Source organism: Genypterus blacodes, unplaced genomic scaffold (assembly GCF_046128005.1).
Source record: "Genypterus blacodes isolate CSIRO-AG114 ecotype Tasmania unplaced genomic scaffold, CSIRO-AGI_Gbla_v1 ptg000232l_1, whole genome shotgun sequence".
NCBI lineage: Eukaryota > Metazoa > Chordata > Actinopteri > Ophidiiformes > Ophidiidae > Genypterus > Genypterus blacodes.
This window is the reverse complement of record NW_027467030.1, coordinates 420,001-443,211: the sequence shown is the minus strand read 5'-3', so window position 1 is coordinate 443,211 and position 23,211 is coordinate 420,001. Positions and strand designations below refer to the sequence as shown.

Below are 23,211 nucleotides of genomic sequence, written 5' to 3'. Positions count from 1 at the left end.
TGTTATAACTTCTACATCAGCGCGACAGTAAACACTCTCTGTCTGTATCCGCCCTACTCGGCCTTTTACTTCCGGATAAACATTCTCTCTATATGGCCACTTGATGGCAGTGTTTGGCCGTATTAAAACTATTATCTCGGCCATCCCGCACACGCTGCGGTGTGAATCCTGTCGATCTTTGCCATTAAATGAAATTGCTCTGCTCGCCTGTCTTTCCTTTATTTGTTTTTTATTATACCTTTTTTCTTCTTCACTTTCCTTTCAGTTCCTTACCGTAATAACCTCTCCTTACCTTAACCTTGAGCACTAACTTATGGATTTCTATTTAACGCTGACATCATTCAATCATTCTGTAAATATTGGATGATCACACAGCAAACAAACATTTGAGCAGAGAAAGAGAGAGAGAGAGAGAGAGAGAGAGAGAGAGAGAGAGGGAGAGAGAGAGCTCTGATCAATCAATCAGGTAAATTGACATCCCTGTTGCGCTGCTTCATCGGGGGCTCAGATTTCACAGCTTGCCTCCGTCATGATTGCGTCAGCAATGATGAACTCAGCCTTACCGGCAGGGGGAGGGGGTAGAGAGAGGGAGAGCGAGGGAGGGAGAGAGAGAGAAACGGGGTGTTGCCGCCTCTGAGACGCTCACGCATCAGTAACAGCAGCGGTGAGAGAAAGGAGCGTCGTCTTCCTTCTCTGCTCTTCCGTTCTTCTTCTTCTGGGAAAACACGTCTCCTCCTTGAATTATTGAAGGCAAACAAATCCTGTTCCATTATTAAACATAATCTTATCTGAGATTTTGAGGAGATACTGAACCAACCGCCCGCCAGGAGAGACGCCAGAGAGCTTCCCAGCTTTCCAGCACCTCGGACAGCGACCATGGCTCCAGCTGTGGAGGACAGCGCGGCGCAGACCGGTGAGTCCAAACCCGCTCGGTCCAGTCAGGTGTGGCTGTGTGAAGCCTGGGTCGGTTTAGGGTGAAAGTAAGAGGGGAGTCATTATCACGGCTCATCTCCACAGTGAGAGCTAACGTGTTGTTTTTCCTTCCAAAATGAGCCTTTTAAATAATCCCACCAGGGTTAAGACGCAGTATCTGTCTCTTTAGTACCCAATTAAGTCCAAATGAATGCTTTTGTGACGAAATCAGTGCGTTTCCAGCTATACCAGCTTCCATTTTGCTGCCAAGAGGGCGACAGTTCATTATGAGCGGGGGTGGGGTGAAGGGAGGGGGGTGACACGGTGGCTTGGTGGTACAAACACATTTGTTAGTGGGGATGTGGGTCCTCTACGACTCTATGGACCCCTGCTGTGATCCCTGCCAGCACCAGGGAAGCTCGGGTTGTTTTCTCCTGTATGTTCCCCTCGGTTCAGCCGCTCGCCCACCGCCCTCCTGTTGCCACATCCATCTGTCTGTTGTTGTCTACAAAGCGCCTCCACCCTGAGCAGACTGAAACATTCATGAAAGCAAAAGAGTCAAACAGCAGAAGCTAATTTTTGTGGTCTAATGAGCTGACAATCATTCTGAATACGAGACATTCTCATTACAACAGTAAGATCACAATTAAGGTATAAATAGGTCATAAGTCATAGTAAATAATAAATATAAATACAGAATTAACATGAATATCCAAAGACAATGACTGATTGTTGTTGTTTTATTATTATTATCAACATGAATGTTCTCAGTCCACCGGAATAATCTAGAAAAAATCAAGACAAATTATAATCACCCAGATAACCGTAAAAACAGACGATCTGTTTGTGGTGAGTCCATAAAGAAACTCATTCAAAAAGGACAATAGCTTTGTTACATTCTTACATGAGTGATTCTGCATCTCGCTCTCCCCCCCTCTCTCTGTCTCTCCCCCTCCCTCTCCCTCTCTCTCTCTCTCTATGGGTGTTGACCTGCATCTGGCATCCCTCTTAACTGCAGGAAATCATCTGCCCTTCCTACATAGAGATAGACCCATTAACTCTGGCTGCCTGATGGGGCCCAATAATTGATGTTGAGTCACATTGCAGCTCCTAAAAAGGAAAAAGAGAAGTGAGGCGATGACTGATACCAGGAATCAAAACAGCAATATGGAAGACATCAGCAGCAACCCATGTTGACCCATGCAATACTCGGTTTTAGGGCTAATAATTCCTCTCACTGACTTTGAGCAAATCCTCCCCCTGTGCAGGAGGAACGTGAGCAGACCACAGGGCCTATCACATTTTGCTGAACTACTAATATTTCATCGTGTCCTCTGATTAAATTTAAAGCTTACAGGGTTTCAACTGGATATTTACATTGGGAAACATGTGGGTGAAATCTCCAATGAAGCCAAAAGGGGATTATAGTGACAGCGTTACAGAGCGATATCAGCTTCCTCTCATACAGAACACAACGGTTTGACCTTTGCTTCTTTTGAATTTTGGGTTGAAAATATTTTACTTGTATTTTCTAATAGTCCAGAGTGGAATTTGTTCATATACAGTGTATGTGCTAATACCAGTATGTAGTGGTAAAGTACAAACTGAAGTACAGGACACTTGTTAAAGCTCTTACACTACTAAACACTGATGGTATTTAACAAATATGATCTATCTACTTCACACAAGCCTGTGTTGGCTCACTTGTTCAACATATCAGTGAATAATAGTCTTGTTTTATATGTTTAACTTCACCAATCACTGTCATTAGTGTAATGATGCTCATAATCTGTATCATCATCACAATATGGCTCCATATATAGAGCAGCTGTTCATCGCTGGTGTTAGAGTATGAACACACTTATAATGAAGCGTCTTCTGGGTTGAACAGATTGTGCTGTTTTCAGCTTTGAGTCAATGCTGCAGCCCACATCAGTCAGACAGTCACTTACATAAAAAGGATTCAGTTTTAGTGTAACAATAGAATCTGCCTCTTGGTTCTGACAGCTGAATGATTGTTTCACGAGTGATTGTGTTGTGTATCCTCTGACTCGTTGGGTTGGGTCTCCCCCTCTCTTCCTCTTCTTCTCCTCCTCCACAGTGGCTGTGCCGGTTGGCGTTGCTGTTATGAGCGTCTTCGGCCTCGTCTTCACCGTGTCAGCTTTTGCTTGGATCTGCTGTCAGCGTAAGAACACCAAGTCCCAGAAGACGCCTCCCTACAAATTTGTGCACATGCTGAAAGGTGTGGACATCTACCCCGAGAGCCTCAGCAACAAGAAGAAGTTTACAACAACAAACGAAACCAGTAAAACTGATGTCAATGGAAACTGCCAAGTTGCCCCGCCTGTCACTCCAACCGGCACCGGTAAGATGGCTTCAAGTCCAAATGGTTCCAGACCGGATCTGCATCTTGACCTGGAAAAACGAGATCTGAATGGCAACTTCACCGCCAAACCGTTTCACCACCACCACCAGACGGTCCGGAGCTCTCCAGACCTGGAGTTGCCCTCTCCGCACGCAGGGTTCACCCAACCTGGGGTGATGGACTGCCGTGACCTCCCTTCCCCATGCAGCACCCTCTCCAGCCAGGCCCCCACCCCAGCAGTAGACAAACCCCAGGGGGAGGAGAGGGAGGGCAGCCTGGGTACCCTCCACTTCTCCTTGGAGTACCAACCAGAGAGGAAGGCTTTCATTGTCCACATAAAGGTGTGTATGTGTGTGTGTGTGTGTGTGTGTGTGTGTGTGTGTGTGTGTGTGTGTGTCTGTATGTGTGTGTCTGTGTGTCTATCATTTAGGTTTTGACATAAAGTGCCATAAAAACATATTTCATACAAATGCAATGACTGATGATTTAATTTCATTCATTAATTCAGGAAGCCAATGGTCTGAGCCCAACAGATGATCAGTCGCTGACCTCTGACCCTTACATCAAACTGACCCTGCTGCCAGAGAAAAAGCACCGAGTGAAGACCAGAGTCCTGAGGAAGACTCTGGATCCTGCCTTTGACGAGACCTTTAGCTTCTACGGCATCCCTTTGCCCAGGGTGTCCGAGCTGGCCCTCCACTTCATGGTCCTGAGCTTTGATAGGTTCTCCCGCGATGAGGTCATCGGAGAGACACTCGTGCCATTGTCTGGGATCGACCTGTCAGAGGGGCGTGTCCTGATGAGCCGAGAAATCATCAAGAGGAATGTTAAGGTAGGAGCTGGGTGTTTGTTGTCAGATTCACAGTAGTAGTTTGTTTCTTCTTCATCCTCATTCCATGCACTTTCCTATGAGTCACTCAATGCGATTAGATCTTCATCAGGCCATATGCTGCATTTACCATCCATTAAAGTAGCCTGCAAACGGGCCAACAAATCACTTTAAATTCCCAAACCGTTACCCATAATCACTCATCATAACAGTAGTCGTGCTCTTATCCCTGATTTCTAAAGCAATCTACTGTTTGATCATCAAAGCAATACAGGGGGAAATGTAGTCAAATAAAACTAAAACTCATCTAAATATGAATGTGATATATCCGCATTATGTTTCTAATCACCACCAGAAATGATTCATAATGTTTCAAATCTCCTGTCAAACTCCACATCAGGAACAGAAGATTAAATTCAAAACAACAGTAATTTAATATGCCATTTCAAATGCACTGAAGGCATTCTCCCATGTTGAATCTCTGTCTTAATGGCTTTGCAAAGTGCTAAACTCCAATAGTTTCACAGCCAGCAGGGAAAACATCTGTCTCCTGTACACTGCACCATTAGATTTGAAAGAGGATACTGAGCGTTGATGCTCTGCTTACACTGCTGCTGGAAGGCTGAACGTGTGGAAGCTTTGTATTCATTTTTGCTTCAGTGTATCGAACAGATTCAGGTTATAATATCCCAAAGTAAAGGATGATGGTGTGTGTGTGTTTATGGAACTAAAATGAAGATGAAACTGAAGCCACAGGTTGGAGCCAGAATTCGTGAAAATCCTTGTGCAATGTTTGATCTGAAACAGGATCACTGCATTAGACAGTAAACCTGGGAAATGGCATGGAGGTGGATTTCCCAGTAGTATATTGAATAGATGGAGTGATATCCACACCGCACCATTATAGATCTGTGGCCCTCTGCTCCAGATTAGCTTTTTCCTGGCTACCACAACGACTGCAGCACAACCTGAGCTCATTTCCAGTATTTTCTTTGGAGGAATATCAGACTGTATCCTTATCCATCACAGATCTGGGCTGATACAACTCACATTCTACTTCTACTTCCACATTTGAGTAAAAAGAGATTGTGGGTGATATTGTAGCTCTAAGTGCTGCAGAATCACATCCTGTCTCTCCTTAGTAATTGAATTTTAAAGATATCTACATCCTTATAATATTTTGTTGGCTAATGTACAGAAGTGCTAAAGTAATGTTGGACTTTTTCAGACTTGTCAGATGGAGAGTGAGATGATATCATAGTTATTGCAGATTTGATTTGATAGCTCAGCTGAAGTGCTAAAATGTAATGCGTCTTCCTGGTTCTGTGTTAGATTGTGTTGTCTTCCTGTGTTGGATTGTGTTGTCTTCCTGTGTTGGATTGTGTTGTATTCCTGTGTTGGATTGTGTTGTCTTCCTGTGTTAGATTGTGTTGTCTTCCTGTGTTGGATTGTGTTGTCTTCCTGTGTTGGATTGTGTTGTATTCCTGTGTTGGATTGTGTTGTCTTCCTGTGTTGGATTGTGTTGTATTCCTGTTCCTTCGCACATTCCGAGATGGGATGTGAGCTATCTCTAATTCCATAAACGAGGATAAATCTAGGATATGGTTCGGTGATCTATTGAAGAAATATTAAGGTTCATTCCCTTTCTTCATTTCCGTTTCTGATTTGGCTCCCGTGAGGCACAGATCTCATATCCCGGCTCCTGGGAGGCTCTGTGCTGCCTCAACTCATATTTATGGGAATCAATCTCAGATTTGATGATGCTTTGCAGAGATTTATTTCTGGATCCTCAATGATGGTTTGATAGGGATCTCTTTCTCTTTTAAACCTTTGAGCTCTGATCGTGTTAGATCAGGAAACATGACCACTTTAACGGCAAAAAAATCCATAAGAAGAATGTCTTTGGAGTGTAATAGAGTTCACACACAGAGGACAAATGAGCAGCACATGTATCCTGTATGATAATCTGCATTTAATTACAATGAATCTACATGTAATCATCTCAGTGACATGCTGGGGTGTTTGCTGTGGAGACGTGGGGTCTCTGTTCTCTGCGCAAGTTCAAACTGGGCGGTGGCTCTTTGTCTAAGTGGCAAGGACTTTGTCTCACTGCTTTGTGTGTGTGTGTGTGTGTGTGTGTGTGTACAGGGGGGGTTTCAAGAAATCAATATTCCTATATAGCAAGCAGCCCAGCCATCGCCCTCTTTTCATTGTCAAGATGAAGAATACTATCTATGCTCTACACACTAAATTAATAAATAATAATAATAAACAATTTTAATAGAATGGAAAAGATCATCATATCACAGTAAGAACACACCCCTAACACACACACACACACACACACACACACACATACACACAAAAACGCAAACACACCTATCTTTCATATTGAACATCACACACGGGGCAGAATTCATGGTTATATGAGTGCCATTGCCTATTGCCATGGTAACAATGCCTTACTCAGAACAACCAGTAATTCAGTGCTGACTGAAGGGCTTCTTTCCTTCTATGACGTGTGATAACACATCACGAGCAGGTGATGATTGTTGGTTATGTTGCCATGACAACCATTTGCCAAGTATGATACGCCACAGTTATTGCTGTTATGTTGCTTGTAGTAACTCATGATTTCATTTATATGGATTTCCAACTCTCCTTGCTCCCTTGTCTCCTCACGTCCTGCAGAAGTCTGCGGGCCGAGGCGAGCTGCTGCTCTCCCTGTGCTACCAGTCCACCACACACACCCTGAGTGTGGTCGTCCTCAAGGCACGCCACCTCCCTAAAACTGAGAACAACGGACCTACAGGTGAGCATCTGCATACAAACCAGACAAACACTCACACACACAATTCCTTCACATAGCAATAAGCAGAGGAGGACAAATTGATTTTTGTCTCTTGTGCACTCCAGATTACTCTCTGTGCTCTTACAGCAGCCATAATGACACGGTGGTAATCTGATCTGGATGTGATAGATAACACTTTAGTGACAAGCACAGTCTCACATACGCACACATGCCCACACAAAGTGTTTGCACAGCCAGCCACTGGGTCCTCATCACAGATATCCATCATCTCGGTTTTATCGATTTCTGTATTGATCTGTCTAAGGAATGATATGCCACCTCCAAACGCTGCAGGGCAGGAGGTTACTGTGCAGTTCTCTGCTTCTCTCCTCACATTCCGCATCTCCTCATCCTTCCTCTATTACAGATCCATACGTTAGGGTAAACCTCTACCATGGAAAGAAGCGGGTGTGCAAGAAGAAGACCCACGTGAAGAAGTGCTCCCCGAACCCTGTCTTCAACGAGATCTTTGTTTTTGACCTGCCCTCAGACGAGGGCCTGAGGGAAACCAGCGTGGAGCTGCTGCTGATGGACTCTGAGCCAGGAAGCTCTCAATGTCCTAACCCTGTCCTGGGACGCCTGGTGTTAGGCACAGCAGCAGCAGGCACCCCTGGTGAACATTGGAGGGAGATCTGCGACCATCCACGTCGCCAGATTGCAAAGTGGCACGCCATGTCTGAGGATTAGGAAGTTGGGGCGTTGGTGGACTCTGTTGTCTAAATCTCATCGGTCCAACCACAATAGTGATGGAATGTGGATAGGCAGGGAATGTCCTGTTAGCCAGTACCCATTGGACTTTCAGTAAGGGCGGGGCTGGGTCTTGATGTTTGCTTTGTGGGGAGGGTCATATGAATGGATGTCATCGTTCAACCAGTCAATCAATCTTTGAAGTTATTGGGGATCAGTAGGGAGGTTGGCACAGAGGGAATCCATTAGCTTTGAATGATCCCAAAGACTGTCACAAACATCACTAGGTAACACGCCTCACATCACCTCCAAGCAACAACCAATTGTCACGGCAACAGCCTGCAGTGCAGAATGTCTTAAATGTCGCTATTACTCTTCTTCTTTTCCTCCTCTGTGTCCCTCTCTTCTTCTCTCTCCTCTGCTCTTTCATCTATAAATAGTACTTAGTTCATCATATGGGAACCAGAATGACACATCTGAAAATGCTGTAAAAAATGTGGATTATTAAAGTTTATTTTATAAAGACAATGTTTTAGTCACAACAATGTAGATGTTTTATTTATGTTTTGTTTTTGTTTTTGTACCTTTGCTAGTTGATTTGTTGAATCTGTTTTGTAAGTACAAGTGGTATTTCATATATCATTACTTAATTATAAGAAAGCCTAAATTAGGTGGGATGAGAGAAGACTGGAACAGACTGAGTGCACCGGGGGCAGAAAGTGTGGATGCATTTATGTGTGTGCTTCGATATGAGAATGCTTCTGCTGACGTTTCCTTGCAAGAGCGCGTGTGTGTGTGTGCGCATGTGTGTCTGTGTGGAAGTGTGTGTACGGCGTGGCAGATGTGATTCACATAATGTTTACTGTCCGTGTTTTGTCCCCCTTACTGTGAGCACAAAGACAGCTGAAATGTACATGTACGTACTATAAAACATGCAAGTTCTGAGAAAATCCCCAACTAGTATTAGTATTTATTTTGTATGTGTGTGTGTGTGTGTATATACACGCAGAAACATGCGGTTCTTCCATTCTTTCCCATGTGACGCCTCTTTTATTGTCTAAGCATACTGTATGTGTGCGGCTGTGTGTTTGTATCCTCTCACCTCCAGCACCCTGGGGATGACATCACCCTTTCCTTATGAGGATGATGATGTCATAGCTGCTGAGTGGCTAAGTACCCCTGGATGAAGTCATCATGTCTGAATTTAATATCTGCTAAGTGGTTTGCTGATGGAGTACAGCTGGCTCAGCTCGCTTAGCTCTGCCACCCCTCTTTCTTTCTCCCATCATGCTCAGCGTTCTCTCCCTGTCAGTCCCTTCTCATTCTCCAGTCTTACGCTAAGTTGCATCATAGGTTTGGAGCCCCAGGAGAAGCAGGATGTTCTATTCTTCATCAGCCAGTCTGAGCTGTGAGGTTAGAATGGCTGTCTGCTTTCTTTATTTAGAGCTCCACTACTGTCCTTTGGAACAGAACCAGTTATAACCAAAGCATTTAGCTGATGTTCTGTAGGAGAATAAGAGAGTTTAGTTGTCAAACTTAAGCACTTCTTATCACTACACAGGAATAAACTTATTGGTTGGATCCAAAACGCAGGGTTGATTGAGATGTTTATTCTGATACAGACCCAAATCTAGATCTCAAATTGAATTGCAATGAATATTCCACAATCATTGGACCACTAACACATCTAAACACATTTATACTGTTATTTATAACACTATCATGGAAAAAATCATTTCTCATTTCTGTGCTGGAAAAAGGCATCTGACTTAGCCAGTACGAGGTTCTTATACAATCTTTAAAGGTGTCAGCATGGCATTGTGTCTCAGGCATGTACTGTTCATTTAGTCTAAGCACAATGTGAATTGTCTGTCTTGAAGAGATGTGGCCTTGTCTGTATTGTCTTTATCTATGTTGTGAATATAACCACTGGGCAGCTTCTCGCTCGCTGCTCAGTCTGGGAAACGCTCTGAATGAATCGTACAAGACTTTGCCACTTTTGTCGCTTCATGATGCGCTGAATTAAACCTGCCAAATCACAAGTTTGTGCTTTTCCCGAGTGCATTCATCACTAACAGACTGCCAACCCATGTGTAGCAAAGTAAACAGAGGGATATATAGAGGGATATATATTACTTGGGTCAGCACTTGAATTATGGACTTGATTGCAAATATTCAACTGAAAAAGCCGACATGTTTTGACCTGTATGATGATTTCAGATACATTTGTCACAAAAAGGCTAAACTGTTGATTGCTGATTCATTTGAATCAATACACATCTCCTGATAAGACTGGAGACCGGTGACTGTGGATGAACATGTGCTATGCTGTGTGTGTGTGTGTGTGTGTGTGTGTGTGTGTGTGAGACCATGTACAGTATTGACAGTTCTCCAAAGAGAGCATTTCTCTGTCCCTGAGGATCCAATCAAAGAAAACCTTGTGTGACATAAAACCTAGAGCTTTGTGTTTTTAGTTGCATACACCCGCAGGCACACACAGAAACACACACACACACCCTGGTACATTGATATATTTCCTGTGCTTGTGTGCTTGTGTGTCTGTGTGTGTGTCTGTGTGTACTAGAGAGAATGATTTGTCCTAATCAGGAAGCATATGGGTAACAATAAACTATATTAAGTTTTCTCATCAATGTAATCATACCATCAGCTTTACATTTCCAGTAATAATACAACTGATCAATCACAGTCAACCTGATGCTTTGCTGGTGGATTGAGCCAACATCAGGGTACCTGTGATTGATCAATTATAGTGTTGTTTGGTACCACAACAGGATTAGGACTATGACTGATCCGGTGAGAGAAGTGGTTGATTGAAGAGCAGAAAGTTCTCAACATCTGCAACAGTGAGGGATGAAGGAAGAGGTAGATAGATGGTTGCACGAAGGAGGAGGGGGAGGAGGAGGAGGAAGAGGAGGAGGAAGAGAAACGTCAGTATGGGACGTGGAGGAATGAGTTAGTGGAGTGACTGTGTGGGTGTGCAGTCGGAGGTCTGGCCAAGTGTTTGAGGTGCATTAATGGCTGCTTACAGCAATGAAAAGACTTCAAGGAGAGCTGAACGGCTGAATGAATGAGACATGAACCTGATGACTTCACCAGAATCCACAGAAATATTTATGTCCCTCTATTTGCGAAAGCACATCACAATGTTCTTACAGGTTGAAGAATTGTTCATTAGAATAAGCATACTGATGATGCACGGGCAACATGTGTGTGTAAATGTGCCATGTGCCATGGTGCATGTTTTGTAACGCTTTGACTCAAGGCTGCTGCTGATCCAGTGGTGTCTGCAGGGGACAAACTGAAGGCACAAATACATTTATATAACATGTAAGCAAGTGTTCTTTACATGAGGGAGACAGAGAGAGAGAGAGCGGGAGAGCGAGAGAGAGAGAGAGAGAGAGAGAGCGAGAGAGCGAGAGAGAGAGAGAGAGAGAGAGAGCATATGACAGGTGACAAAACTTCAAGGGAACCCAATGAATGAATAATGGGAACAACATTCTTATGTAAGACACCACACAAGATATTTGCTGCCTCGTGTGTACCAAAATAGACAAAGACTGGTTTCAAAGGGACACAATGACACAATATTTGGTAATAGTCCCCTACAACAGACGACAACGAGTGTGTGTGTGTGTGTGTGTGTGTGTGTGTGTGTGTGTGTGTGTGTGTGTGTGTGTGTGTGTGTGTGTGTGACCCCTTGCATTATGGGGTGTAGGGGATGACCTTCACACAGGCAGACAATTAAACAAATTTCACTGAGCCCTTTAAAGCCTTTTACACACAGAACTGGTCAATACGAGACCCAAATCCCAGAATGTAAAACAACAATAACATTCAGCGTCTATCTGAAGCCACCCACACAAATGGCTTCATTTCATTGGGCATTGAAGCTCTCCATTAGTCAGCTTGTGAGAGCCCATAGGAGCAGATTAGTGCAGATTAGTTGGAGGTTATAGGGATGTAATGTAACCAATAACAGTTATATAGTGATTTTATGTCATATGCATTATGTTTCTACAGACCATTGAAGTGTTAATGGAATCCAGCCTCCTCCATTCAATCTAATCAAGACACATCCTGAAGCGTTGTAGATCGTACAGAAGCTGCAAAACTAGCCCTATGGGTCACCATAGCAACGGCATGAAGGCCACAGGTGCCTATACTTGAGAGCGAGACAGCAACAGAGATAGGCAACAAGATCCTCTTGGGTTTTATGAGCCGTGGCGTATAAAGCTACAACCACCTGGGGGTTGGAGCTGAGCATGAGTAGGTGTGTGTTATTGGGACATACACTCACAAAACCACAGGTTTAAAAACAGGTTCTGATCTGTTGCCACGACACTACCTGTGCTGCTATGCTGTCATGGCAACAGAGCCCTGTAGTGGTTCCCGGGCATAAGGGTAGTGGAGAGAAAGAGAGGGGAGGGAGAAATTGGAATTAAAGAAGCAAAGGCAGCAGATTGATGGAGCAACAACTGAGGGAGATGGAATGAGAGATTAAGCAAGCAAATATACTGGCGAGCCTTAGAGGTCTGACTTGGTGGACCCAGCAAGGAAGCAGTAGAATAGGAAAGAGAGATAATGGGCAAGAAAGGAACAGATTGGCATGCATGCAGTGATCATTTCTCACTGTCAGGGCCAATTCCCTGTGCGTAATGTTTTGTCTTTATAGTGAGATCTTATAGTTTATATATATACAGTCGACCTAGAGGATTTGAGTTGGGTTGTAAAAAAACAATGAAAACACATCAGTTTGGAAACGTAGAGAACAGAGACAGAGGTATAACATCTTAAAGGAGCTAGGAGAGGAGGAGATAAACGACGCAGTAGCTGCTTGTGACAGTGAGCAATCTCTGGGGTTTATGTCTTTGTCTGCAGTTCAGGAGCGAGACAGAGACAAAGAGAGAGAAGAAGACAGAGGAAAGAAGAGAGATGAAAGGTCACCATCGCCTTTTAATTTGGCCATAAAACAAAAAATGGCTCCACAGCCGATAGCAAAAATGGCCTTTAGAATGTAAACAAACGTGATGGATTGGCTATAAAAAGTGCTGCATGCAGCCGCTTCACATCCATAAATCAGCACTTCATTAATTTTCAGGCGTACCTGTGAACACAACACAAACAAATATGTAGATTTTGAAGATTTTGCAGGAAGATTTTGTAGGATTTGGTTCATAATAGGAGGATCTATCTATCTATCTATCTATCTATCTATCTATCTATCTATCTATCTATCTATCTACCTTTGGTGGTTCTTCTCTTGCTTGTCTGGCTGATGTGAGCGTGTCAGTGTGAGTTGAGGATGAAAAGAACGATCAAAGCAGTGAGTGAATGTGAACATGGAGGAAAACGTGCGACTGGTGTGTATGTCATGAGTTGTGATCATGTGACACGTTACAGCCCGAGGCAACATGAACGGGTGAGACATACTTTCTTTTGATCTCTGCCATTCCACTCTCTCTCTCCATCCTCCATTTCTCCATCTCCTGCTCTGCTTTATCACTCTCTCACCCTGCAGTTCTCATAAACACCCCCCTCTTCCTCACCATGTCCTCTTTCCAATGCAGATCTCATTACCAACCATCTCCCCTTTCCCCATATGCTCTCTCTCTCTCTCTCTCTCTCTCTCTCTCTCTCTCTCTCCCTCTCCCTCTCCCTTATCCCTGCTGTAAAACCACAGAACTCTTATGTCCTCCATTGATTGCTATTGCTATTGACTGCTTCTTATCCTGTTTTCTTGTGTGCCTCTTCATCAACGTTTTCCATCTACACACACACACACGCACACGCACACGCACACGCACACGCACACACACACACACACACACACACACACACACACACGCACACGCACACGCACACGCACCATCTCTCTCTTGCCCATTGTATTGTATGTGACAGTTCCTGGGTGATGTCTCCTAATTCAGATGCTTATCAGAATCTCCTGCAGGTATAACAGTTGTGGATCGAAGTGACCAAAGGTGCAACTCCTCTGTTGTCTGCTTCATCCCCGAGCATCCAGTAATCCCATTTAGGTGGGACAACACCAGAGACATCAATGTGACAAGCCTGTTGTCTTCAGTCCAGGGTTTCGGAGTTTACACGTTGATGTGTTGATCTGGGTGAAGACAGAGGCTAATGATTTGCTCTCTTGTTGGCAGATCGGCCAACAAGAGGAGATGCACAAACACAGTTAGCCAGCAACCCCCCCCCCCCCCCCGCCCCCCCACACACACACACACACACAGTCAGGGCTTAGCCTCCATAACGATCTCTTGTCTTCGTCTGCTACTGCTGGTTAATTGCTCAGCCGATGGAGGGAAGATGGTTCCTTGCAGAGTATCGACCAGTCTGACACTACAGCATCACTCATCTCAAATATATGCAAATCATGACTTATTTGAGATGCAACGGCTGGACTGCTGTGAGATTAAACTGTCCTGAGGAGACGTCACTGTGAGCCACTGATAAGTGAGGACAATGTTAAAGTGTGCTCATGCTTTCTCCTTAGAGAGGTCAAGAGACGAGCATACACAACTACAAGAATGTTTAAAAAAAAGAATTGTCCTCCTCTGCCAAAACACCTCAGTGATAAACCTGCTTTTCACCCCTTCACTTTCTTTGTCTTGTTTATTTCCCTGTTGGTTTTTAACAGCATTTACATTTTAGCTTTGAGTTCTCGCCACAATGAAGATGAAATGCTCCTTAAGGGGAAAACCAACTCACAAGCATTCACAGGACACTGCTGTGTTTGAGCTGAGATCTGAGCTCAAACCACAGATATAAACTCAATCAAAGTATTTTAAGACCAAGCGCTTCATATGAAGGCTTTGAGATTCCATTGACGCTATACAATGCTTTGATATTTACAATACAGCACACTTTGGATTTGAGCAAAATCCAAAATACTTCCTATATAAAAGTGTTTATTGAGTTACTTGAAGGACAAACACCAACTCCCTGTATCTGCTCTGCTGCCCTATAAACTGTGTAATTTTGGATAGTGACAAAAATATGAAAGGTGGATGAGTCAGCCTCAGTCTCACAACAACACACACACACACACACACAGACTGTCACTCCTCACTCAAGGTGAAACGTAAGATTCACTGAAAATAAAGGCTGCAAAAATATGATCCCAGCCCCGCAACACCCCCTGAATTATTAAAGCCTTGCTTATTACATAGATGCTGAGTAGTACCTTTTTATGTCTCCAGCCCCCAAGTCAAAGATTTAAAGCTCCACGGTGTCTCTAGTAAACACAGAGTTCTACACTGATATATTAAACCATGTGGTCAGTTCAATGCAACATCAAACATTTATGGCTTTCTCAGAGTGCAGGCCTGCTAGTCCAATGGGGTCGTGTTGAAGGTCATTCTAATAGGGACAGAGACTGAACTAAGCCCAGGAATGGATCAGGATCAGGTCACCATACCTGCTTTTTATGGCAAAGTAAGTAAATCTAACACCAAAGACGATAACCATGTATTGTTTACATTCAAGCTTATTAATTGACAAACTTACAATGCCTTGCCTGTGCAGAAATTCAAGGAAGGAATGGAACCTTTGCCCTGATCGTTATCTTTGTTTACATCTTTTACTGCTCTCAAACTGTTAGAGTTTAACTAGAATAAACCAGATTATTAAGTGTTTCTCTTTGGATCATCATTGTGTTTGGTTTGTATATGGTCTCATTTCCTTTTATCACTTTAGGGGTCTTCCTCCTGCCTTAATGGTGTTTTAGTGCTTAAGCATGTCTTATCTTACAAATGTAATGCAAGAGTGTTTGTGTGCATCTTCTATCCATATAAGACATTTTTCACTGGCTGAAAATGTCAATACAGTCTAGGAGTGGAAAAGGATTTGTGGAGCTTTAGTCTAAACTTTTACAACCCAAATTAGATTTCTCTCAGTAATAGACGTGCTGCTTAGTCTCACCACTCTTTAAAGTAGCTTTTCTCAGTTCTGAGTCACTGTAATCAGTAAATTCAGCCTGAATGCTTCACACTCTGAGCTAGGAGAGCGTTTGGGTCACATGGGAGTCGTGTGAGTGAGAGAGAGACACTGGGAATTCACAGTAAACTAGATTTTCCTTCATTTTTTGTGTGAAATGCCCTTTGAAAGTGGTCATATCTAAAGAATAAACACAAATAATACGCTGAATAAATCTCTTCAAGGGCTTTCATTTGAAATGGAATCCAAAATATTACGCTCTCCTTGCTTTTAGGTCACTGATCATCTGCTTTCATTGAGGTCGAAGAGGTACATGCATTTATTTAGCCTTTCAATTCTTGCAGCGATGTATAAACAAAACACAGTTGGGGTGTCAAAGCCTGCTGAACAGCTCAAAACTCTGAGTTGGTGAGTCACCACCAACTGCAAAAACACATCAGTCATCCACCGCCTCCATGCTGTCTGCTCTATGTTTGCTCTAATGTTGTATATTACTTTGAGTGGATTAGTTTGGCTGTCCTCATCTCTGCAGGTCCGAAAAAGGAAACAAGCATGGAGAGAGAGCGAGAGAAAGAGAAACGCAGAAGGGGATTCTATCTAAAATACTTCCGTTTACATCAACACACAAAGCAATTACCTCAGCAAATCGATAACACAGAGGACAGTTTTTATAACATATTAAATCAATATGTGCTGTTTGTGTGTGCGCATGTGTGTGCTCTAGTCCACCAGATCTGGAATTGGTACTTAAATTTTTGCTTACAAAAACCAAACTAACACAAAAAAACACAGTTAACGTCTTGATGGGGGTAATTTGGTTGCAATAAAGCCCTGCGATAAATCATAGCAACAAAATGGTGGCAGAAGAAGAGGGAGATGTATGTGAAATGGAAATTAGCAGGATGGAGTGATGGACTGAACTGAGAGAGAGATGCACAATGATAATGCTGCCATAAAGGACAATAGAGCTCCACTCATGCAGTGAGTGAAGACTCTCCACTGGAGCAGCATGAGTGATTCCTTCCACCGGCTCACTTCCTTCCTCCTGTTCTGTCTTTTCAATCGCTCTTTAGCTCTGTCGCTTTCTTTAATAAACTGTGAACTATGGGAAAGATGCTTGAGAAGTCACTGCTAATTAAGCTCCTGGCGCATGAGTGTGTGTGTGGATGTGTGTGTGTGTGTATTGGCTGGACTAGAACTGTATGAAAGGATGAAAATGTAAGTAATGATCCGTGCACGTCCTCCAAAACCCTGCACATGTGAGCCTGTAGCACGTGGTTATAGGTAACACAGTGCAGATTTAGCATAATTTGCATCCTTGTGGGCTTTGACATGTCTGAGTCAGGGCTTAATGCAAGTAGGTCAAATGTCAAGGTGGTGGGCAAAATATAACACATGCTCCTCTACTTAAATGTGCTGATTGAAATTAGTCTACAGATCGTCAAACTGATCACGCGACCAATCATCATCCTTAAATAAGAACATATTCATCAATGCAGTCACACATTTCAGTCTGAGTGAGTGTGTGTGTACGCTCTCCACCTTCCAGCTCACATTTAACATAAAGAGGCAGACAGTGACAATCAGAGTTGTGAAAATGAACAATAAGGGAAATGTCCATTGCCATGGAAACAGGGAAGAGAAGTGATTGCTCATTTCTCCTCTCCCCTCTCCTCTTTAATCCACTCCCTGAATGCACATCTGTGTCGTCTTTATGCATTTAGTGACCTTTGATCTGTGTCAAAATGAGGGAAACACACTTACACACATATTCTTGTCCTCATTGAAGAAGAGAGAAGAGAGTTGATCATGGTGTGCATGGTGTGTGTGTAGGTATGTGTGTGTTTGTTTGTTTGTTTGTTTGTTTGTTTGTTTGTGTGTACCTCTCTTTCCCCATTTCACTAACTTCACAGCCAGTGACTGAAATGAGCGGATGAGATGCGACGACAGGGAGGCAGTTGTGTTTATGAAAGCAAATAAAACAGAGGGAGGAAGAGAGGGGTGAGCCCTTGAATAGGACAGCAGAGCATAAACACAACAACGAAGCAAAATGTCAAATCCCATGACCCGTGGGATTCCCGGAAAAATGTCAGCCTCTAATATTCACCTGATTTGATTGACAGGTGAGCTTAATAAAATGGCGTCCTCGGTCTGTTTACAAAACGGGGGTCGGTTTACATTTAGAGTGAACCGAACCAAACCAAATCAAACCAAACCGTACCATGTAGCAGTGACATTTCTGATCACGGCGGGTTAATATAGCTTTTGGGGTATTTTAAGTGTAAAATAAATATTTGAACGACAAAACTAAAATGTCATGTCATCTCTGTGACTGTTGTTGGAGCGGTGAGCTAGCTAGCAGGCTAACGTTTGTTGTTACAGGCCACTGGGTTCATAGACGCAGAGATGTAACCAAGTGCTTAAACGTTGACGGCTTTACGTCTTAAAGTTAACGGTAAGTAGACCTTTCAAATCAATTCTGTTCTGTATATGCAACTTCTCTTGTCCCTGTAAGCTAACAAAGATGAAGCTATCAGGATACTATATTGGGACATAGTGACAAGAAAAACACAAACAAATGCATGAATCAAGATGTGACTGCAAATCACTGCACGTATATCATGTTTATTACCACAAGCTGTAAGCTACTGAACTGCCATGTTTATTAGTCTTGAAGTACATTTAAATGAACACATATTGGATGAAATACAAACTGCACAATCACTCTTGTTTTAAGAACATTCAGATGATTTATAAGGTGGAGGTGCTATGTGTGATATACACTATTTGTTTGTTAATGTACAAGGTTACACATTACAAGAAAAGGTATCAAAGCAGGCACGGAGAGTAAGAAAAAACTAAATAAAACTTCTTTAAATAGCCAACAGTGAGTGAATGTCTGCCACTTGAAACCTGCAGGACAAAACATCCACATAAATACCAGAAGATGTTTGGTTTTGCTTACATTTGACAGATGTAAACTAGATTCAAAGCTTGTGTCAGCATTCCTTTCTTATCTTGTGTCATTTCCCAAATGTTTATCGTAGAGGACAAGCCATCAAAGATAGGGAAGTTATATATTACACCTTTAGAGTAAAGCCTAGTAACACAACACCCACAGATGGCTTAAAAAGTAAGCCAACCTTCAGACCGACGCTGCAGGAAAAACTGGATGAGTAGCCTAATAGATAAACAATAAGAAAGGCCAAAAGCAAATGGCACTCCTCAGCACGGGTTACATAACCAGGGGGTTTTCAGCTTTGCAGCTTTCTCAACAAAACATATTGAGCACATGTGAAGTTGGTTCTTTTTGCAACTGGAGTAAGGAATACAAAAATGCAGGAGAAGCAGGCCAGAGGGAATCCTGCCAGCTTGACTCAGAGGCTGTTAAACTGTCTGCTGTGGTGTTCTGGGGACATGTTGGACTTGGATAAACACTTTGAGGGTAAGAAAACTCACGCTTTAGCTTTTGTTTACATACAGGGAATAGAGTAATTCATAAACCTGGCACGTCTCATAATCTAAAAATCTTTTTTTTCTTAAATCTCTTAAGGAATTTGTCATAAACTGTCAACAGTCATAAATACTCCATAACCATTCCCATTTATATATGCTGGTATAATTATAACAAAACTCTGATGCTGATACTATTACATTTTCCGCCTGTCATAAAAGTTAATCATCATCAAACTCTTGTTTCTTTAAAAGTTAATCAATCTGAGGAACAACAACTGCCTTACAGCTTGTTTGCATAATTCCACTCAACATTTGATTGATGGTTAAGCTCTCTAGTTCTCTGTTCTCTCTATGTACACATTTGTCTCAGAAACATTTTCTATTTTCTGTCCCCAGACAAGCCTGTTGTGCTGCAGATGTTGTTGTGGTGCCTGAGAACAGTGGCCATGGTGATCCTAGCAAACAACCCACTCAGTGGTGCTCTCATCCTGGCTGCCCTGTACTGGGCTTCCCCCTGGCAGAGCCTGCTGGGAACACTGGGTGTACTGGCCTCTACTTTCACAGCTGTTGTCATAGGACAAGACATGTGAGTGCATATCATAATTTGTACTGTATAGACAAAGAGATACATAGTAGTAGATTTGTTACAGTAGAATGTAAACATAAGTATGTGCATCATGTATGTAAGAAATTAAGTATCTTAAAAAGCTCCTTTTAAAGTAATCAAACCCTTATTAGAGTGCTGCCTGTTGCTTTGCATTCAGTCTTGTACATGTATAATTTACTCAAACATGATGGAGAGTTGTACTTAACATTCAAAACATCATCTTGATGATGATTTCAAGATGGCGCCGCGAATGGCAGCCTCGGTGTCTCGGTGTGACTTGTTTTTTGTTATTTGTTTGTTTGCTTGTTTGTCAAACTCCGCTAAGCTGCTGTTTGTACATGTTGTTTTATGTTGTTTTATATGTTGTCTTCTGTTGTCTTTTTCTACATGTTACACACGTTGCACCCAGAACCACAGCAAATTCCTCTTAAGTGCAAACTTAATTGGCAAATAAAGTGATTCTGATTCTGATTCAGATTCTGATCTCAACGACCCACCCAACTCCTGTTATTTATGCCACTCATTGTATTACACACCCCTAAATGACCTTGTTTTAATGAGTTCTAAAAAATAAAGAAGAACATATTGTAGGTGTCAGATTTGTATATATGAATATGATTGAAAATGACAAATCCTCTGTTGCCTTGGGCTGGTGTGTGCAGGGGTGAGGTGTCTCGAGGTCAACATGGCTTTAACGGTATGCTGGTGGCTCTGCTGATGGGAATTTTTAGTTCTGCTGGAGATTATTACTGGTGGCTGCTGCTGCCTGTCTGCCTGGGCTCGGCTACATGGTGAGATCCACATATCCACCTATCAGACTGTATGAAAAACTCTATGACAAGCATGCACGGCCTGAATCTCCAGGCACAAACACACACGGAACACGAGAGGAGTGTTCAAACAGACAGCAACACATTGAACAGGTTTGCCCGTCATATGTGTGTTGACCAAGACTGTATTGACTGACAAATCAGTTTCAGTGGCAGTTTAAGGGGATGGATTTATGTTTGAATAGAAACAGAAACACAAAAGTATAAATGATCAACATCTGCCTCTCTACAGTGTCTTTGTGTCCAATGGCCTCTCCTCGCTGTTGGGCCGCTTGGACCTGCCCGTCTCTGTGTTTCCCTTCAACACCATCATCGTGCTTTACCTCCTCTGTACTCGCCCAGACAACCCTTATTTCCCGCACCATGTTGTACTAGCACCTGGTGTGCTGCATCCTAATGACACCCAGCTCAGTGCAGCAGCGGTAAGGAAAATAACACTGTGACTAATGACTAAATGACTAGAATAGCAAAAAACATATATAAAACCTCCCCTTTAACAGCAAGACACTTCAGGCAGAAACGGGCTCTAGGCCATGTGCCTTGATTTCGCCAAAATGTTGCTTTTCAAAGCTGCACATGAGGTCCTGTGTGTCCCCACCCTCGTGAATTGTCTCAAAGCGAAATACAAAAGAGCAACGGGAAGCATTGTGACAACAACGGAGCAAAATATCAAATTGTGTATGCATCTGCTTTGCTGCAATGTTGCTGCCTTTTCTCCAGAACATATATGCATAAGATCATCTGGATATCACTCACAGTTACTTAGCAACAGCCGCTGATAGAGCTGCTTTGTTCAAACTACAATCTAACCAATTGGACTTAGTATTAGAATGAAATACTTCTTGTTGGTTGAGTCACAGACGAATCCACAGAGGTAAAGCTGTTCACACCTGAGCAGTGTGTGTCAGAGGTGTTGGATCTATGCTGTGACGTATAATTGTGTTTGTTTGTTCATATTGTTTAAAATCAATGTGGAATTTGGAGTGTGTTGTTCTGATTCTGCACATTCTCAACACTCTCTCTGTATTGGCGCTGATCTAAGCCTCTGATTGGTCACTCAGTAATATTTGAGCCATCGATTGGCAATATGTCAGCAGACTCGTTAATAATTACATGTTGATTCTTTTGTCACATTAGGAGCTTCTCATAGTGGAGTGTAAGCTGAGATCCTCATGCGTATTCCCCCATGAGGCTCTGGGCTCTGTAATACCGATCAATCAATACAATATCTCCATATGCTGAACCTGATAGATACCTGTTAGAAAGAACGGATGAGTTTAAGAAGTGATCCTTTCCTATTTGTGTTTGTTCCTGTGCATAACACTGAAAAATAAGCATTTATGCAAACGGAACACTGCAGTATCAATATGGTGTCCAGCTGGCCAATGAGAGCTGCTGTTCAGATTGTGAAGAGTCTTCAGAGGCTCTCTGGTCTGCATTCTCTGCAGTGCCGTCAGCTACATTAGCTGTGCCAACTAAACCCTTTCAGAGCTGTTAATAGTCCTGAATAGAGTCAAGATTTACACAAGCTTCCATTAACCTGTGCAATGTCCCATGGGACACTGTGTCCCCTCACTCAATAACCAGGTTTCGCCCCGTCTTGCTCACAAAGAGGGGCCTGTGTCTGGTTCTCTTGGCTCTTTTTAAGATTCAGACAAACTTCCCTCTAAGAGTTTCCTTTAGCCCACTCCCCCCTCATAAATTCCTTTGTTTAATGTCTTTGGGGATCTGAAAACAAAATCTTTCATGTTTAAAAATCTCTTGCTCCTCTCCTGCCTTATTTCACTTAATCCATTTTTCTCCTCTGCTATGCCATTCTGTCTCCTCTGCCTCCTTCTTCCTAAGTCAGGACAATGCAACAAAGTCAAAGATTTTCCTGCATTATGGTTTTTAATGTGCAGCATCTCATCCCCTTGTTCCCTCTCCTGTTTGACTGCTCCTCCTCCTCCTCCTCCTCCTCCTCCTCTCAGTCTCTATTTTCCCCTTTTCTTCTCTTTTTACATTAGTTTTAATCCCTCCGCTCCCCTTTCTCCCCTCCTTACTTCCTTCAATGCCCCTCTTCCATCTTTCCACCATTTCTCTCCAGAGACAACAATGACGTCGGTCCTATTTATATTTAATGTCCTCTGCTTTCACTCTCTGTGAATGCTGCTCCGTGCTGCACTAACCACCCTTAGACACACACATACACACACACACACACACACACACACACACACACACACAACAAATCGAGTGGTAGCCCATTTGTGACTTGTAAATATCAACAACAGGCAGGTGCAGCCATCACGTCACCATGGAAACTCTTCACTCTTCACCGACTATTTGTCATGCTCTGTGTATGTGGTTGTATGTGTTTGTGTGTGCATGTGTTTGTATTTGACTGGTTGAACTGAACCAAAAAGCCTTGAAAAAGATAAAAGATTCCTAGATAAATTATATTTGCATCAATTCCTTTATTCTGCCTCTCCTCTCCTCTCCTCTCCTCTCCTCTCCTCTCCTCTCCTCTCCTCTCCTCTCCTCTCCTCTCCAGGTGTTGTGTGGTATCCCTCTTGGTGTGGGTCAGATCTTTGCCTGTCATGTCCTGGGTCCCTCCCTTCTCATACTGGGTGCTGTTCTGCTCTACTCCCCCCTGCTTGCCCTGCATGCCCTGCTGGGATCAGCAGCTGGTACACTAGCTGGTGAGTCTCATGCTGTGTG

At 43.0% G+C, this 23,211-nt stretch overlaps 2 protein-coding genes across 2 annotated transcripts in view; both read left to right on the top strand.

Moving 5' to 3' along the window:
• Positions 1-876: 876 nt before the first annotated feature.
• Positions 877-7,745, top strand: syt4 (synaptotagmin IV). Its single transcript, XM_076170821.1, has 5 exons — positions 877-913; positions 3,014-3,618; positions 3,786-4,109; positions 6,798-6,918; positions 7,325-7,745. Exons 1-5 carry the CDS (start codon positions 877-879, stop codon positions 7,642-7,644), a joined length of 1,407 nt encoding a protein of 468 aa, XP_076026936.1. The 3' UTR covers positions 7,645-7,745.
• Positions 7,746-18,938: 11,193 nt separating this feature from the next.
• The window catches only part of LOC143016432 (urea transporter 1), a 10,039-nt gene continuing 5,766 nt past the window's right edge, over positions 18,939-23,211 (top strand). The window contains exons 1-5 of the mRNA XM_076170766.1: positions 18,939-19,063; positions 19,471-19,660; positions 20,344-20,472; positions 20,744-20,933; positions 23,045-23,192. Coding sequence (XP_076026881.1) covers positions 18,955-19,063; positions 19,471-19,660; positions 20,344-20,472; positions 20,744-20,933; positions 23,045-23,192 — 766 coding nt within the window. The 5' untranslated portion in view covers positions 18,939-18,954. The remainder of the gene's footprint in view (positions 19,064-19,470; positions 19,661-20,343; positions 20,473-20,743; positions 20,934-23,044; positions 23,193-23,211) is intronic.

What these genes read in the sequence shown, in the direction of transcription:
- syt4 (XM_076170821.1), top strand. Translation starts at nt 877, where the DNA reads ATGGCTCCAGCTGTGGAGGACAGCGCGGCGCAGACCG. An exon ending in GGACAGCGCGGCGCAGACCG is followed by an intron (nt 914 to 3,013) that starts GTGAGTCCAAAC and finishes CCTCCTCCACAG; the next exon opens with TGGCTGTGCCGGTTGGCGTT. An exon ending in CTTTCATTGTCCACATAAAG is followed by an intron (nt 3,619 to 3,785) that starts GTGTGTATGTGT and finishes TCATTAATTCAG; the next exon opens with GAAGCCAATGGTCTGAGCCC.